Source organism: Cynara cardunculus (assembly GCF_001531365.2).
Source record: "Cynara cardunculus var. scolymus isolate 2C chromosome LG 16, CcrdV1, whole genome shotgun sequence".
NCBI lineage: Eukaryota > Viridiplantae > Streptophyta > Magnoliopsida > Asterales > Asteraceae > Cynara > Cynara cardunculus.
Genome location: NC_037543.1, coordinates 11,344,043 through 11,360,594, shown reverse-complemented (window position 1 = coordinate 11,360,594; position 16,552 = coordinate 11,344,043). Strand labels below are relative to the sequence as shown.

Below are 16,552 nucleotides of genomic sequence, written 5' to 3'. Positions count from 1 at the left end.
CTGGAACTGAAAATACAGAAACACAAATACAACGTGAAGGAAAAAGGGATTATCATCAAATCACAGAGAGAGAGGATCAACACTTTCAAATGATTCAACAACTGCTTATCCGGTTAACAAACAACTCACTAATCTGCTCACTAAACAGAAGTTGCTCAAAGCACAGTCCGCTACACAAACAACAGTAAATCGTTCAAGGTCTGATTTTAGTCTGCTCAAAAAATAACAGTAAATGAATGCTAAAACAGTCTGCTTGCAATAAAACAACAGCTAATATGGACAAGCTGTTAAACAGGTTGATAGTCCTTACCTTCTGTGCAATCACAACAGGAAATACATACAGTCACAGACCTCAAACAGCCACTCAAGTTTGTTTTAACTTGGTCAAGACTGCAAACGAAACAAACAGCTTCTATCCTGTCAAAATGCTCACTGCTTGGCCAAGAAAATCACTCAAACAACTCACTTCTCAGCTTGAGATTCAAATTACTCAATACTATCTAACTAAACCGCTTGGACATCTGAGCACTTGTGTGTTATGACAGCAAGCACCTTTGAAGAACAGCTTGAATCCTGCTCACTCAAACACTCACATCAATATATAGAATGAAATCAGCTCAAGTCTGTTAAAAACTCACAGCATGATATTAGACTGTTTATGCTATGATTTTAAATCGATCAAGACAGCACAAGACTAAGCTGCTCAAGACTGTTTTAAAAAATGTTCACTACACTAAGCTTAATCCATCCCTTTCTCTATCAAAAGCTCACTAATGACAGTTAAAAGCAATGAATCTTTTAAGAGAAATGAATGGATGGATATGTGAAATCAAACTGCTCCACAGAAACACAGATTTGATAACAAGTCCTTAAAATAGAACCTGAGTGATGTGATCAGCAATCAACCATTAGTACCCAAATCTTCAAATCAACCAGACTTCAAATTTGAGCTCCACCATTTTAGAACCAACAGAATTATCTACCAAGCGATCCTTTTGTTTGAAATCAATTATAGGCGTACCACCATCAACAAATACTTCCCTGTAATGGTAATTCCTATAATGTTCAATCTGGTTCTAGATCATCTCTTTAGCCATCCACAGCCCTTGAACCAGAATCAGGGTATAAACCAGCTCCAATTGAATGATGATTTAAAATATATTGAACAAGAAAGATGGTCTGTGATTTATACAGTTCTTCAAATCAAATCAAAAATCGATCACTATTCTGTAAACGAGCAAATTGACCAAAAACGAAAACAATGAAACAGATGATATGACAAATTCAAATTAGGTCAAATTACATCAAAACTTGAACACTCTATGCAATTTACACAAACAGATACTCAAACACAGAACGATTTACCTGAGCAATTTACCAAATTAGATCAAAAAACAGTGAGCGATAAAGAATCTGGTGAGATGGATTGAACGATTTATTAAACCGGATACTTCGATGCACAAAATGCTAAGTCCTAAATCGCTCAACTCTCTCGCTTAAATCGCACAACACAGAAATTAAATCGCACAAGGCTGTCTTTAAATCGCTCACACTTATGACCTAAATCGCTCAATTATCCGCTCAAGCTAATCCTAAATCGCTCATGTTCCTAAATCGGTCAAGAAATCGCTCAGCACTAGTTCCTCTCATTGACCGAATTCGCTCAAGAAGAAAGTTAAATCGCTCAATAGTCTGGTTAAGAGATGACCGAATACGCTCAAGGTTAACCTCCTTATCCTCTCATCAAACAGATTAATCCGCTCAAGACTATATTCCTTATTGATCGTATATGAATTCGCTCAAACTATGCTACCTTTGAGTCTAAATCGCTCAAAATCCGTTCACGAATAAACTCAAACCTGTGAGATTTAGGATGACTTACTTACCTGTGAAAACCCTCGTCCACTCAGAGTCTGTATCCGAAAATCAAGAACCAAATGAAATCAGTAAGCGATTAAGAATCCGGTCACTTATCCGCTGAAATGATGTGCGATTTAGCCTGCGATGAAGACTGGTGAACTCTTGCGATGAATACTTCGTATGAATCTGTATAATGAAAGACTGAGAATGGGCTTTAACACTGATTGGGCCTAAACCAAATGAGCCATGTAATATTGATCGATTTAACACCACTTAAACAGTCTAAACATAAAAAATAGATCAAAAACTATCAAAAACTCAAAAACAGCCATGTAATGTTGTCTTGTTATCATCAAATAGGGGGAGATTGTTGATCATCTCTCTCAGTGATTTGATGATAATCCCTTYTCACTTATACGTTGTATTTATGTTTCTGTCTTTTCAGTTCCAACGATCATCACTGAACCTGTTCAATGATCGCTGAAGAACTTGTATTGTAATTCAATCAGAGATAGCGATACTACAAGAAGACAACACTCACACCAAAGAACCTTCAGCCAAAGTCGAAGACTGAAACTGAAGATTAGAGACTGGTAAGTACGTGATCTGAAGCGGTACTCAATGATTACAAACATGTCTACATATGTGTGAAGAATGCTCAAACCTCAGCGAATGCTGAAGAGACATCCAGGTTATTCCAGCATTCAATGATCAAAGAAAGCTTGCTTAGCACGATTGTTGTTGTCTTGTCTTTATGCACACAAAGGATAAACCCATACCCTTCTAAATGTTGGTACGGTACGGAGACGACTAGTTGACTCTATTGCCCACCAACTTTAGGTAAGGATGTCTGCTCATTAATAGTGCTTTTTGTACTATTCACTGTAGCAAAGGACAAACCTTCCTCTTAAGGCTTGACATACACTCTAACCCTACCATATTGCATTAAATGAACATTTAATGCATTGGGTATAAATAGAAGTATTTCTTCTCCATACAGAGTGCGCGCAACTCACTCTCTAAACCTAATTCTTACTTTGAGCACTTTCGAGCTTAAGTAAAAGAACTTTTCTTTACAACATTTCTTTTCTCATTTGCTAAGAATTCGTGTGTAGCCAAAGATTGTTTAGATATGTTTTCTTACCTTATCTTTCCGCAAACAGTCTTGTAAAATTTGTATTGATCTTCTTTATCAATATACATTTTAAATTTGAAAATATGTGTTTGTATTCATCCCCCCCTTCTATAAACTGTTTACTTATCCTGTAAACCCTCAAGGGACCAACAAAAGCAACCTCAATTCCCGGTTTTGGCATGCATGACACGTGATATACTAACAATCCAAGCTAGTACCGTAACTTCGGAGTCCGTTTTTTCTCTTAGTGGCAGGATCATTTTCCATACGTCAGACAAGACTAACCCCGGAGTCCGTGGAGTGTTGCATTTGTTTGAAGGAGTACTTGGATAGTGTTGATATATTCAACATACGACATCGTTAGAGGTGGAGATTGAAGCGGTGGAAGAAAATTTAGAAGAAAATGAAATCGCCATGGGACTAAGCACGCCGCCAACTATCGATATCGAGGGCACTTACTCACAATATAATGATGATGAGGAATTCGACATTGATGACCTTGATGACCAAGAAGCTATTAGAAAAATTCAAGAGACCGGAACTCTTCAAATCAATCCGACATGAGATACCAATGATGAATAAATGGATTTTCAAATAATTGAATGTTTGAATGTAATTTTAATTATAATAAAATGCGTTTTTAAAGTGTATTTGAGTGACTTAATCACAAAATTTATAATGTATTCAAAAAAATATATCATTAGTTTTTTTTAAATATTTTTTTGGTTGGGACCAGTTGAGATTGGACCGGTTACCCATAACCGGTTATAGGACAGGTTAACCGGGCTTAGTTTTTTCGACTTGTTCTGGTTACACCGTGATCAGTTATGATCGGCACTGTTGAGGCTCGGGAGCGGTTTTTGGCCATCACTGCACTTTTATAGTAATGTACAACAAGGGCTAGCCATTGGATCTGGTGTAGAAATTGGGCCCATTGAGCAGTTTTTCATGGGCCTGTTGGGCTAGCCCACACTTATATATGGGCCTGTTGTGTTGGTCCAGCCCATCCAAACCTGCCTCCCAATTCCCAAATCCCATTCCCCATTGACCGTTTTTGTTCCTGAAGGGCAAAAATCATATTTTCCAGGGGGGGGCGCACACACTTCGCCTGCTGTCAGTATTCGCTCTCATTCTTCCAAATTTCCAATGAAATCGTTTCGAGTTTAACAAGAACAGGTAAAAAGACTTGTTTAGTTTGCTACTGATTGTAGGTTGTGTTTTCCCCTATTCTTTTTGTTGTCCAATTTTGGTTACCCTAATTCCGTTTATATTTGAGCAATCGTTTCTAGGGTTTCCCAGATTACCCAAAATTGAGTTGTTTGCTTTAATGTTTGTTTGGCTTGCTGAGTAGCTTAGTTGACGCCATTTTTCTTCATTTTTCAAACCTCTCTCCTGTAAACTTTTCGCCCCGGCTCCTAAAAGAGAGAGTTCTGAGTTTGGAAGTCCATCCTTCTACTTCTTAAATCTAAAAATTGGCGAATGAGTTTTGGCATGGTAACTCCAAAGTGTTCCAGTTGTCATGATTCTGGTTAGGTAAAATGAACTTGAAACAAAAAAATTAGTTATCAACTATAAGGGTAACGCTTTTGGAACATATAATTCAACTGACTTCTTTTTGGTGACGAAAGGAGTATGATGTAATTGTAGTTGGTTCTGTCTATTCAGAGCCTTTGATTTTTTTTCCCTTTCTGTCTTTTTCTCATTACTTTTACAAGGCTTGTGAAGTTTCAATATTTGGGTTCAGAAGTATGCACATTAATTTTCAAGATTTTGTTATTTGAAAATCTAATTATGAATTTATGATTGGGAGTTTTTTGCTTTTTTTGTTAGTTCCTTATCCTGGAAGTAGGAGTTGGATGTTTCATGTGAATATCATATAAATAAGGTTCATTTTGTTATTTGTATCAAGACATTTAGTGAATATTCTTGGTTGATTAGGTATTTGGATGAGTGTCCTTTAAGACGTATCAAATGATTGATGATGGAGCTGTGGAATCTTTTCTTATTATGTTATCTAGCTTATGAATGTTGGAAGGGAAAGTTTGTAGAATTTGCTGTTGATAAACTACCTCCGAGTCCGACTCGAATACGTGATCTTTCTATCACAAAGAATATTGATACTAGTGGACATTGGTAAATTTGTAGAATTTAGCTAATTCCAGTTAACCTCACTCTAAAGTAAGCCGTTGTTCTTCTTCTTTTCTTTGTTTTGTTCTATATTGTTTTTTGTTTGCTTTCTAAGATCTAAAGAGGGATGATTTATTAGGTTGATAGGTTGTGGAAAGTGTCTTTTGGACTTTTGTTTGTTTTAACATTGAGTTTAAATGACATTATCTTCACTAGCTTTTTTCTTAGTTTTCTTTTTTGACTAGTGAGGAGTCAAACCATTTATGCAGTGTTGTAACCTATGTTTTCAAGTCTTGACAAGGAGGAAGGGATCAACAACTTCTGATGTGATTTTGGCCAAGTTGTTCGGCTTATGATACTTGTGCAATTTAGTTGGATTAATGAAACAAATGTCAACTAGGAATCTTGTCTCAATCATCCTTGTATATGTTAATTGCTTTTCTTTAGCAAATTGAACCAAATCATATGAACAATTCTTGGAGATTTACTGAGTAGGTGGTAGGCATTTTACCCTAGATCCTTTTCCAATTTTGTGTCCTTTGGGGGGTTTTTGTTATGTTATGATGCTTGTAACTCCTTTGAGGATAGAGATGGCAATGGGGTTGGGGTTTACTGGGGACCCCAATCCTGATCCTCGGTTTCCATTCCCTTCCCTGTCCCTGTCGGAGAATATGATTCCGTCCCGGATATCCATATCTCCATCGGGGAATTGGGGATATTTTCCAGTCTACACTTTTAATTTTTGCATAATATTTGTGTATATATAGATAGAGGTTGGGTTCCGGTGGGAAGAAGGGTTAAGGTGAGAAGCGTAAGAAAGGATCGCCACTTTTGGATGCAGGTTAGGATGAGATGCACCGAGATGCACCGAATCATTCCCCGTATCAAGTGCGATTCATGGGTAGGTTTGAGATTAAAGGTGATCAAGGGTCTAGATCCCTTCTTACGCTTCTCACCCTAACTCTCCTTCTCACTTCTCACACGATCCTTCACATGTATGGATATACATATAAATGCCGATTTCATGTTTAATCGACATAACATGCTAAAACTTTAATCAACCTAATTTTAGTTGATGCATTCTAGTTCAAACACAAGTATATCAATTACAATACTCAAGGTTGGTGTCGAGGAGGGGGTATCCCCATCCCCGGTTTATAAATTTGGGGATACCCCATCCTTGTGGACCCCTTCCACAGCCCCAGTCAAACCAAGTTCGGATATCAGGTCCCCTGTCGGGCACGCGAATTTTTTTCCATCCTTACTTTAGGGATTTTAATTGTCATATACCAGCCTTGTGGTGTTTGAAATAAACTAAAAGATTCACTAATTTTTATTCTTCCATCACTACTTCCCTTTCTTTCTTGTGAATCTATGAGGGTTTCCAATCTCAACACCCAGAGAAATTCCACTGTTTGTAATCTGCTGTCAGGTCTTTTTACGTACTTTATGTTCTTTATGTTCATATCTTTTTAGAAAAGAAGAAAATTCAACTATCTATTGTAGCAACTTAGAACTTTCTTTAATCAAACAAAAGTAAACTGAAGGCTGTTATTGTTAATAACCATATAGTAACCACCTAAATTAATGTTTTGACAAGCAAAGACGCTGAAGCAGTCAAGGTGGGAGTCGAATCAGCCTTAGGATTATGTGTATTTACAGTTGCTTAAGCATAGTTACAATCAATCTAAAAGTTAACGTGAATCTTGTGATTCAAGATGATTAATCATTCACTGAAGGGAGATTTCATCATTGACAACTACGTTCTCATGCAAGTTGTTGGAAAAATAATTTGGAACTTTTGTAAGACCATGCACTAGGTGTTATGTCCTGCCTTGTTTAGAGGTGGAGGGTGGCTCTAGGGATTGGGAACTGAAAGTGAAAAAAATCTTTATAAATATTTGGTGTAGTTTAGGTGCATGGTGCACCCTAAAGTCAAAGGTTAAGTAATGGTTATTAAAGAGAGACAAAGAGAGCACTTGTTATGGATGTTGTCGCAAGGAAGCTGATGAAGAATAAGAGAGGGCCATGGTAAGCATTTGTTGAGTTCAACTTTGATTCTTGTGGCATGAAGAAAACTCCTCCACAGTAGGAAGCATTGACTACATCGAATCATAATATTGTTCAATATGGGCCATTTATTTTTATAGGCATGTTTGGGGTCACCCAACATGCTTATATGGTGAGCCATCATGACCCCTTCTTGCAAATGGTGTAAGAATGTTCTCTTCTTGGAGGTGCACATGTATTTATTCTCTCAAATAGACATTCCATTTGTTTTGCATTTCAAAAACAAATGTGAAAATTTTTTGCTTTGTCAGTTCAATGTTGGTTCTAGGCTTCTAGCTTGTATATTTTTGTTGTCTTGTGCTGTTGTCCAATTGCAGAGTTCTTTAATTCTTTTCTTGTCATCCTGTTAGGGGTATCCAATTATCGGAAAAGTTGTTTGCTTGAATGTTTGTAGACATCTTAATACATGCCATCTTTTCCCTTTGAAACCTTTTGGCTACCAAGCACTTCACCATCTCATAGAAATAGTTGACTTTTGATATGGGAATCGAAACTTCTAAATTTGAAAAAATGACCCAAACAGTTTTAGGTTGATTACTAGAAAATGATTTTGTTTTGAGGTAGCTGTTAAATTCTTTTCAGCTTAAACTGTAACTACTTTTAATCATTTTTTTTAGTTCGGATTAGATGTTTGTACTGTGAATTTAAAAAAGACCAATCTTATGATTGATGTGGGAACATGAAATCTTCTGGTGCCTTGTTATCTTGTATAGTTGTATCTAATGGACCATATAGTAAAGCTATTAGATGCAAAAAACAAAATAAAAAACCACTACTTGGCTGTATGGATTTATCCAATTCTATTTATTCAGAATTTTTGATTGACCGTTTTATTCTAATTTTAAGTAGTTCGGTACATGGGTTTTTTTGTTTCCACCATCTTGGGTGGATGATCTTTAGCTCAACAGGTTTTTGAGTCTCCATAAGACTTCCTTTTTTGTCTCAGACTAGGAGAAAATTTGTGTTTGACTAAAACGAAAATATGTGTTTGACTAAAACGAAAATATGTGTTGATAACTGGATAAATGTAATAAGGCTATTAATTGAAAAGTCTACCTTAAAAGGGTTCTTGATTTGTACTTAATGATAAAGCAAAGGAAGTGCACGTCTTTTGATATGAGCTTTGTCTTCTCTAGATGAAACCCCCAGAGCGTGCCTCAGGCTTAGATACTTAGCTTGCCATTGGCAACGGCTAGTGTGAATTTGAGTCTCATTCAATTAATTCTTTTGGTGGGCATAGGCATGCTTTTGAGTAGGATAACATAGAATATAACTGGACAATGGATCCACTGAGTTGTGGGATTTAGAAGGTAGATGACTATTGGAAGAAAGGATGGGATATAAAACAGTAGATGACTGTTGGAAAAACAGAATGGGATTTAAACGGTATATAAATATTGGAAGAAACAATGGGAGTTAAGCGGTAGATGACTATTGTAATAAACAAAATAGGAACATAAACAATTTGTTTGTTGGCTCCCTTGCTGGAGGGCTGGACAAATTCAACCATGGTCCCTAGAAGAATACAAGACATGAAGGGAGAACATATAGAGAATATGCAGAAGCAATTATTTCTAGTTATTTTTTTTGATGATGAAACAGTGTTATTTTAAGCTTAATATATATAAATGGACCTGCTGTCTTGTTAATGAACTTATGATTGGCAACTATGGAGTAGGCCATACTTGCTTTGTTGTCTGTCTATCCCAGACTCCTAGTTTTTTGATAGAATGGAAAAAAGGGAAAGAAACCTAAGAGGCATGTAAGGTTGTTTGTTAACAAACTTGCCCTTCATATACATTTTGTTTTACTTTAGTAGTGTACATCTTCTAATCTATGCTGTTACAACGGTATATGAAATCGCGGTCAGGACCATGAGCTGAAATAACGATTATCGTGATGGTATAGCGGTTTAGAAATAGTGGTTCATATAATAATTAGAACTATATATATATGCATACATCACTCAACATATTTTATGTATTCAATAAAAAATATATACCGATAATGATGCCTAGTTCAAATAAAAATAACTGAACAATGTGAATACATTTATTCAAATCAAGAGGTCAAAGTGATGGTGCCGAATCCAAAAAAATTAGAATAATGGTGGTCAAGTTAAAAATAAAATAAAAATAATGGTGTCTCAGTCCAAAAAAATAAGAATGATGAAGCCTTGATATCGTTGGACTAAAATAAAACGGTGCTAAATAATTACTTTTTTAACACCAAAACTACCTATCTACAAATAGCGGTTATGCGGCTGCTTTTTTGCATTCCAAATGTGGTCATTTAGCAGTCAATAGCAGCCCAGAAAATTACTTTTAACAACAAAACTACCTATCTACAAATAGTGGTTATGAGGCTGCTTTTTTGCATTCAAAATGCGGTCATTTAGCAGTCAATAGCACCGCTAACCGTGGACCCACTATTTGTCTCATGACCGCTAACCGCAATAGCGCTGCTATTGCACCGCTATAGCGGTGCGATTAACAGCATGGCTTGTAATCAAATGCTTTCTTTATCACTTATATCCAAGCTGCAATTGCTTCACTAAAATGACGGACTAAATGTCTTGTTGAAGTAGACAAGATAAAATATTTCATGACGATATAATTGTGTGTATTTAGGTTCTTTGAAATTTTATTGATCTCTTGCCAGATTTGGAGTCATTTGTTAATGTGCTGAAAACCCAAGCCAGAATGCCGCATGAGAGACAAATAATAAGATCTTTTTTCTAATGTTTATAGACTAGTGCAAAAATTTGTAAGCGGTGTCATGGCACCTTTTTCGCAGCTGGAACTTCAACGCAGCCTCTAGTTCAACCAACTCGTTCAATGACAAAATCTGACAGGGTCATATGAGGTAGTAATTGCGGCTCTTTGTAGTGCTTTTGTCATTCTTTAGTTGGCTTATCTCATTTCCATGGCTAGATGTGGTTTTGTTTTCTTAAGCAATTATGTTATTCTTTTGTGGGTTTTGTATCTTGAACCATGAGGTAGTGACTACAGCCCTCTGAGTTGTATATGTGTTTGCCCTGATAAGTTTGTTGGCCTGATTGCTACCGAGTTGAAAAGCTGTAGCTGCACAACTGACTCGGTGACTCTTTAACACCACATCAAATGCAAAACCATGCCAAACCCATTGAGAGCTAACATACTCTTTTTATGTCATTATGAAACTGTCACTCTTTTTTGGTTGCTACATTATGTTATATAGAATTAACATGATTCAAATAAATGAAATTATTTAAAAGAACCTAATATGATATATAACGACTGTAATCACTTATTTATATAACCAGCTTAAAAAACTTGACATGCCCTGAGGAGAAGGTGAGAGTTGGGGGGCTGGTATTATTATACCTTGGCAGTCTACTGTCAGATTCACATATCTACGTAAAAGTAAGAAGTAGAAGGGATATAAATACATACAATAAGGGTATATGGAATAAGTTCTAAGGGAGGGCATTTTGGTCAAAAGGCATAGTTAGTCGGGAGAGTGGGGGCTATTAAATACAACAGAAAGTAGTGGAGTGAGGCATTCATTTTACTAAAACCAAATTGGGCGGGAGCCTGGGAGAGATCTAGTCTCTCGAAAGCTAGAACCCTTTTGTGACCATTCCACTAATGCAAACATTCAAAGTATTTTGCTGTGTATCAAGCTGGTCATGTTAAAAAGTTACAAGCGTTGAGAACATGTAAATGTGCATGTGTATATATATACTTATAATACACACAACACATTTATCAATATATTATATTCGTGTGTGCCTGTGCACATCGCATGTTTCCTACATGCTGCTCACAATTAACACAAATTCTAATGGTAAAAGCTCACATTTAAGAAGCCGTCTGTCACTTTTTGTACACTGACATGGAATCCTGAAGTTAACTTCATTTTGAAGATTCTGAGTGAATTCAATTCTGCTTGGGAAGAATAAACTAGGGGGTCTAGAAATGGTTGTTCGAATCTTCCTACTGTAGATTTTATGAATGAACATTTTTTTTCTTGTGGTAGGTTTCCTTACCATCTCCTGTTTTTGTTTTTTCAGTTATCTAGCAACATAGGCATTCTTAAATTAATTCAGCAAGCACACTCATATTGGGTATTTCAACTAATTCTACAGTTATATTGTACCTGTAGTATTTCATAATTTGGAAATTTTTTGGACGGCTAAAAACACCATTTATTTCTTATGGCTTCCATCTTGACTGTTGGTAGATCTAGGTCTTTAAGTCTGATATATGGCTTTCTGCTTCAACAGCTGGCCTATCTTATTTGTAGGGTATGGGTCTGCTTTAGGCAGGTTCATTTTCCATTCGCTCTTGCTCCCTAAAACTCCGCTTACTGTCACTTGCTTACTCACACTGCTATTGCTAATACATTTGCAGGACTACTTGAGTGCATTTTAACATGTAAAATGCAGTTTTGGCTACTTTTTTGAATAAGTGGAGGTGATTGAAGTCTTATTTCAAGCCTTCCTCGGTGATGGATTGCAACAGAGAAGAAGCGTTGAGGGCCAAGCAGATGGCAGAGAAGAAGATGGAGAACAAGGACTTCTCTGGGGCTCTAAAGATTGCAGTCAAAGCCCAAAAGCTTTATCCTGAACTAGAAAACATATCGCAAATGATTTTGGTATGTGAAGTACATTGCTCTGCTGAAAAGAGGTCTTTCGGTTCGGACAAAGACTGGTACGGTATTCTCAAAATTGAGACTACTGCTGATGATTTGGCAATTAAGAAGCAATACCGGAAGTTAGCTCTTGTACTTCATCCTGATAAGAACAAGTTTTCGGGTTCTGCTGATGCCTTTAAACTAATTGGTGAAGCTCAGAGAGTGCTTTTGGATCGTGATAAGAGAATGATGCATGATAGCAAGCGTAGAGCTTTTGGGAATGTCTCAACACCAAGTTGGATCCCAAAACAACCAAGCAGACAATCAAATGTCCACCAACATCCTTGGAATCAAAGCAATTTTGCACAAGGTCATTCTGTTAGTGAGAACAATTTTACAGGAGGGCGTTCTGCAAATTTTCAGTTCTCACAACAGCGGGGACAAACTGGGAATCGATCAACTTTCTGGACAGTTTGTCCTTTCTGTTCGGTTAGGTATCAATTCTATCGAGATGATGTTCTTAACAAAGTTATTCACTGTCAAAGTTGCAAGAAGTCCTTCACTGCATATGAATTAAACGTCCAAGGTGCTGCACAAAGCCACCAAGTTCCTGTGTTTCCCCAACAGAACAAAGCTCCTTCTAAAGGAACAGATGGTACCCATAATAGTAATTTCACTTCAAAACCAGTCTTTGGAGGACAAGAAAAAGAACCTTCCAAGGCACATGGAAATGTGAATAGAAAAAGGAAAAAGAAGGTTGAAGAATCTAGCAGTGAAAGTTCCGACGATGAAAGCAGCTCTGAATCTGAGGAAGAAGATGTAGAAGAACACAGTGATAGCTCCGAGAACGAAAGCAGCACTGTATTGGAGAATAAATTTGTGCCCAAAAATGTCGATAAGAATCCAGCTAATGAGGATTTTGGTGAACAGCCTCGGAGATCTTCACGTCCAAAAAGAAACGTATCTTACAAAGAAAATCTAAATGAGAATGATGATGATGCTACTCACTCAAATCAAGCAAAGAAGGACCCATCTGTGGAAGATACATTCTGGAAGGCCGAGGTGACCAAAGTGGTCAAAGAAACACAACAAAATAACGAAGAATCTTATTCCAAGCCTAATTTAGTTGATAAATTGAGTGATAATGAAGAAGAACGTGAACCAGAAGTTTATGAGTGTCCTGATCCAGAGTTTAGCGACTTTGAGAAAGAACGAAAAGAAGAGAGCTTTGCAGCAGGGCAGATATGGGCTGTATATGATAACGATGATGCTATGCCCAGATTCTATGCTTACATCCGAAGAGTTGTATCTTCTCCAGAGTTTAATCTGCAAATAACATGGTTAAAAGCTGTTCCTGGAAACACAGATGAAAAAGGATGGGTGGAAGAGGAGTTGCCGGTTTCTTGTGGCAGGTTTAAACGCGGGAAAAACGACATGGCTGAAGATCTTCCAATGTTCTCACACTTGGTTACATGGGAAGATGCTAAAAAAGGGATGTTCAACATATTTCCAAGAAAAGGGGAGACATGGGCCCTTTTCCGGAACTGGTCTATAAAATGGTCCTGTGACGGTACGAGAATCTATGAATACGAGTTTGTGGAAATCTTATCCGATTATGCCGATGATCTTGGTGTCCGTGTTTCATACTTGGAGAAGGTGAAGGGTTTCACATGTCTTTTTAATGCGAAAGAGGATGGAGGGTTGTTAATACCAGCGAGCGATAAATACAGATTCTCCCACATGGTTCCATCTTGTAGAATGAGTGGAGTAGAAAGAGAAGGTGTTCCAAAGGGGTCCTACGAACTTGATCCTGCTAGTCTGCCTGCATCAGCATTTGAACAGGTTACCTTGTAATACCCTAACTGAAATCTAAATATTTTGTGTTTAGATGTTATTTTGTTGGCAATTAGATGTAGCCAAAATCCCTTTAGTTAACCATGTGAAAATTCTTTATTTGGCACATTCAAACTACTGTGGACCCTTGGGAGACTTGAGCTTAACAGATTTCAAATAATGCTAAAAAAGGGCCATTTCTATTTGGTCAAGTAGTTTTTACCTCCCAAGACCCTACCTCCTGGATATACCAGGTCTGTTAGGTTTGAAGTAGTTTTGGTTTATTGATCATGTTCTCTTTGAGATAGAAATGTTAACATCATTAGCAGCAGATTTAGTATCAGCTGGTAAAGCTCACCAAGTGAAGTTTGAGCGACTGTGGTCGATGTTATGTACAGTTGAAAGAAACAAAGTGGTCAGCCTCTCAGGTATGTAGCATAATATGCAACCCTTTTCTTTTTTTATTTTCTGGTAACTGTTATTTGACATCTTTGGTCTCAACTTGTCTATGGAATCTATTCAAAGGGTCCATTTTGTATTGTCACAGTTTAGGGTGCAGACTAGATGTAGCTAGCATGGTTGGGAAAAGAGGAAAGAGGGGGTAGAGGGCTGGCAGTTTAGGTTAGGGATATGTTCTTGCATTGCTCTGTGTTTTGACTTGCTATACCTTTACTTATTTCTCTTCTTCTATGGATCAAGCATGTGCCAGTTCTTGTTTCTTCTACATGTTTGCTCATACTCTTGCACAAGCTTCAAGTATTCATGGAAATAACTGTTCTACACTTAATACTCTTTTGAGTTAGAGATCAGATATGTGTACATTTCACCGCGGCTCTACTTTTAAATGGGATTACCAGGTCGGTTTCATGTGGTTTGGTTTACCTAGCAAACCGGTTAATGGGTTGAAAACCAGTTTGCCATCTCTACCTTCCGGTTTTCTTGGAAGCTATTGATGGAAAGCAGTTTCTTGTTGAAGTATGTATAATATATACTCCAAATACTGATGCCCAACTTTTCACTTTTGGTGAGGTTTGAACCTTTGACTTCATGGAGGTTAGACTCTACCAATAACCCAGACACCGGATACTGCTAGGCCAATGATCCTTTGGTAAGTGGCTTCTTCATTCCAGTCACGTGGTCTCAAGAATAATGCAGCCTGCCTGAAACTTTTAGCCAAGGAGTAGGTTCGATCTTGGACTGGTTAGGGATAGACGGTCAATTAGGTTTAAAAGGACGCGAGCCATGTCCTAACCAACTCTTTAGGTGCATCTTCTTTTGAATACTTCCATTCTATTGTCATTTTGAACAACATGCTTTTTAAATGCATATTTAATGGTCTATAGTTTGAAAAAGATTGATTTGAAGATATATAGTTTTCGAAAAGTGTTCATTTAAGGCAATTTTTAAAATGTGCCTGCTAAAAGTATGTTTTTTAAAATATAAAATTTCAAACTATAAATCTTTGAACATGGCTTTTGGATGTATGTTTTTGAAAATGGCAATATAGTGAAAGTACTTGTTTTCTAAGCATGGTTGTTATAGGGTAAAATGCATCAAAATGCAACAACGTTGTCATAGTTCTTATTTAATGTGATAAGTAATTATTTTCTCAATCAATGTAGCATACTTATTTTGTACTAATTTTAACTTGTAACATGCTGATCAAGTAACATTTGATGACATGGATACGTTAGTTGTAAGCCTCTTCTACACAACACTTGCATCTTTCGTGAACATGTGTTCATGTCATCACTCGTTGTACTGAACAAAAATGGAACTAAAATTTTGTTGCATTTTGATACATTTTACTCTTTTTCGTATATAGAAGCATCCACCTTTGAAAGGGTGCATAGCTCACTTATCGATATCTCAAACGGATTTCAGCGTTAAAAACAAAACATTGTGATTAAATTCTATATTCCGTGAGGATGTCAATTACCTGAAATTAACCCATGAATTTTGGAGTAAAGAGCATTTAAGTAGTACCCTTTAATTTCACTTGTTTCAATTTGTGCATTGTAAATAGCTTTGGAACAAAACAAGATAAACCGAGTAGGGTTAGTGTTTTTACGAGAAATAAAAGTTCCCTTTTTACTTCATCGAGACATCGACAACATATTTGGAGGTAGACATTTTGCTAAAGTGGAGTCATTGAGGATCATTGAAATATGCAAGAATGCTATTTGTACGAGAAAGAGTTCCTATTATAAATCTGTACTTGTGAATACTAGGGTTGTATACAGGTCAAGTTGGTCGGTTGGAAGATATTTGAACAACCCATCTCAATTAAGGTGTTTGTTTGTTTTTTAAGAGGTGCTATAGTTTAAAGTTTTATTTTCACTTTTTATTGATAAGAGGTGGTGCTAATTTGGCATCGATTGAGAGAGAGGTGAACTCGATTGAATTAGGTTTTCACATATCCGATTCTGGCTTTCTTTGAAAGGAGATAAGGGCTAAATAAGAGGAGGGTTTATCTCTTATCATTTCAGATCGTGGTAGTCAGAGCTTCTCGATTCTTATTCTGATAAAAAAAAAACAAAAAGTCTAAAATGGTAGACCTCTTCCTGAATAGGACTTTAGAGGGCATTGAGAGTTGTTTCTTTCAAAAACAAGCAAGACCTAATGTTGGTTGAGAAATCCTAACGCGACCTAACTCAACCCGTATGTGTTAGTACCAATTTAGCATCATAACGACAAACAACTTGTTACATAACCATCACACAGTCTGCTATAAATCAATGGATATTGATCGAGCATCTTATCAATCCAACTTCTACATGTATTATTATTAGGGGTGATCATTTTTGTACTAGCAAACATGTGTATCAATTGTACTGATTAAATTGATACCAATTTCAGTTGGTTGGTAGTATTGTATTAAGTATGCAAATTTGTTTGATATGTATTGGA

At 36.8% G+C, this 16,552-nt stretch overlaps 1 protein-coding gene across 7 annotated transcripts; it reads left to right on the top strand.

The window, feature by feature from the left end:
- Positions 1-4,051: 4,051 nt before the first annotated feature.
- LOC112529219 (J domain-containing protein DDB_G0295729-like) lies at positions 4,052-13,984 on the top strand. 7 transcript variants are annotated; one of them, XM_025140377.1, is made up of 4 exons: positions 4,085-4,171; positions 9,943-10,057; positions 11,247-11,300; positions 11,587-13,984. In XM_025140377.1, exon 4 carries the CDS (start codon positions 11,684-11,686, stop codon positions 13,661-13,663), a length of 1,980 nt encoding a protein of 659 aa, XP_024996145.1. In that variant the 5' UTR covers positions 4,085-4,171; positions 9,943-10,057; positions 11,247-11,300; positions 11,587-11,683; the 3' UTR covers positions 13,664-13,984. The 7 variants fall into 7 exon arrangements, with proteins under 7 accessions (XP_024996143.1, XP_024996144.1, XP_024996139.1 ...); XM_025140373.1 differs by lacking the exon at positions 11,247-11,300 and adding an exon at positions 4,934-5,173 and having other exon boundaries at positions 4,092-4,171; XM_025140376.1 differs by lacking the exon at positions 11,247-11,300 and having other exon boundaries at positions 4,058-4,171; positions 9,989-10,057.
- The last annotated feature ends 2,568 nt before the right edge of the window (positions 13,985-16,552 follow it).

Excerpts from the sequence above, each read along its gene's own strand:
- LOC112529219 (XM_025140375.1), top strand. The coding sequence starts at position 11,684 with ATGGATTGCAACAGAGAAGAAGCGTTGAGGGCCAAGCAGATGGCAGAG.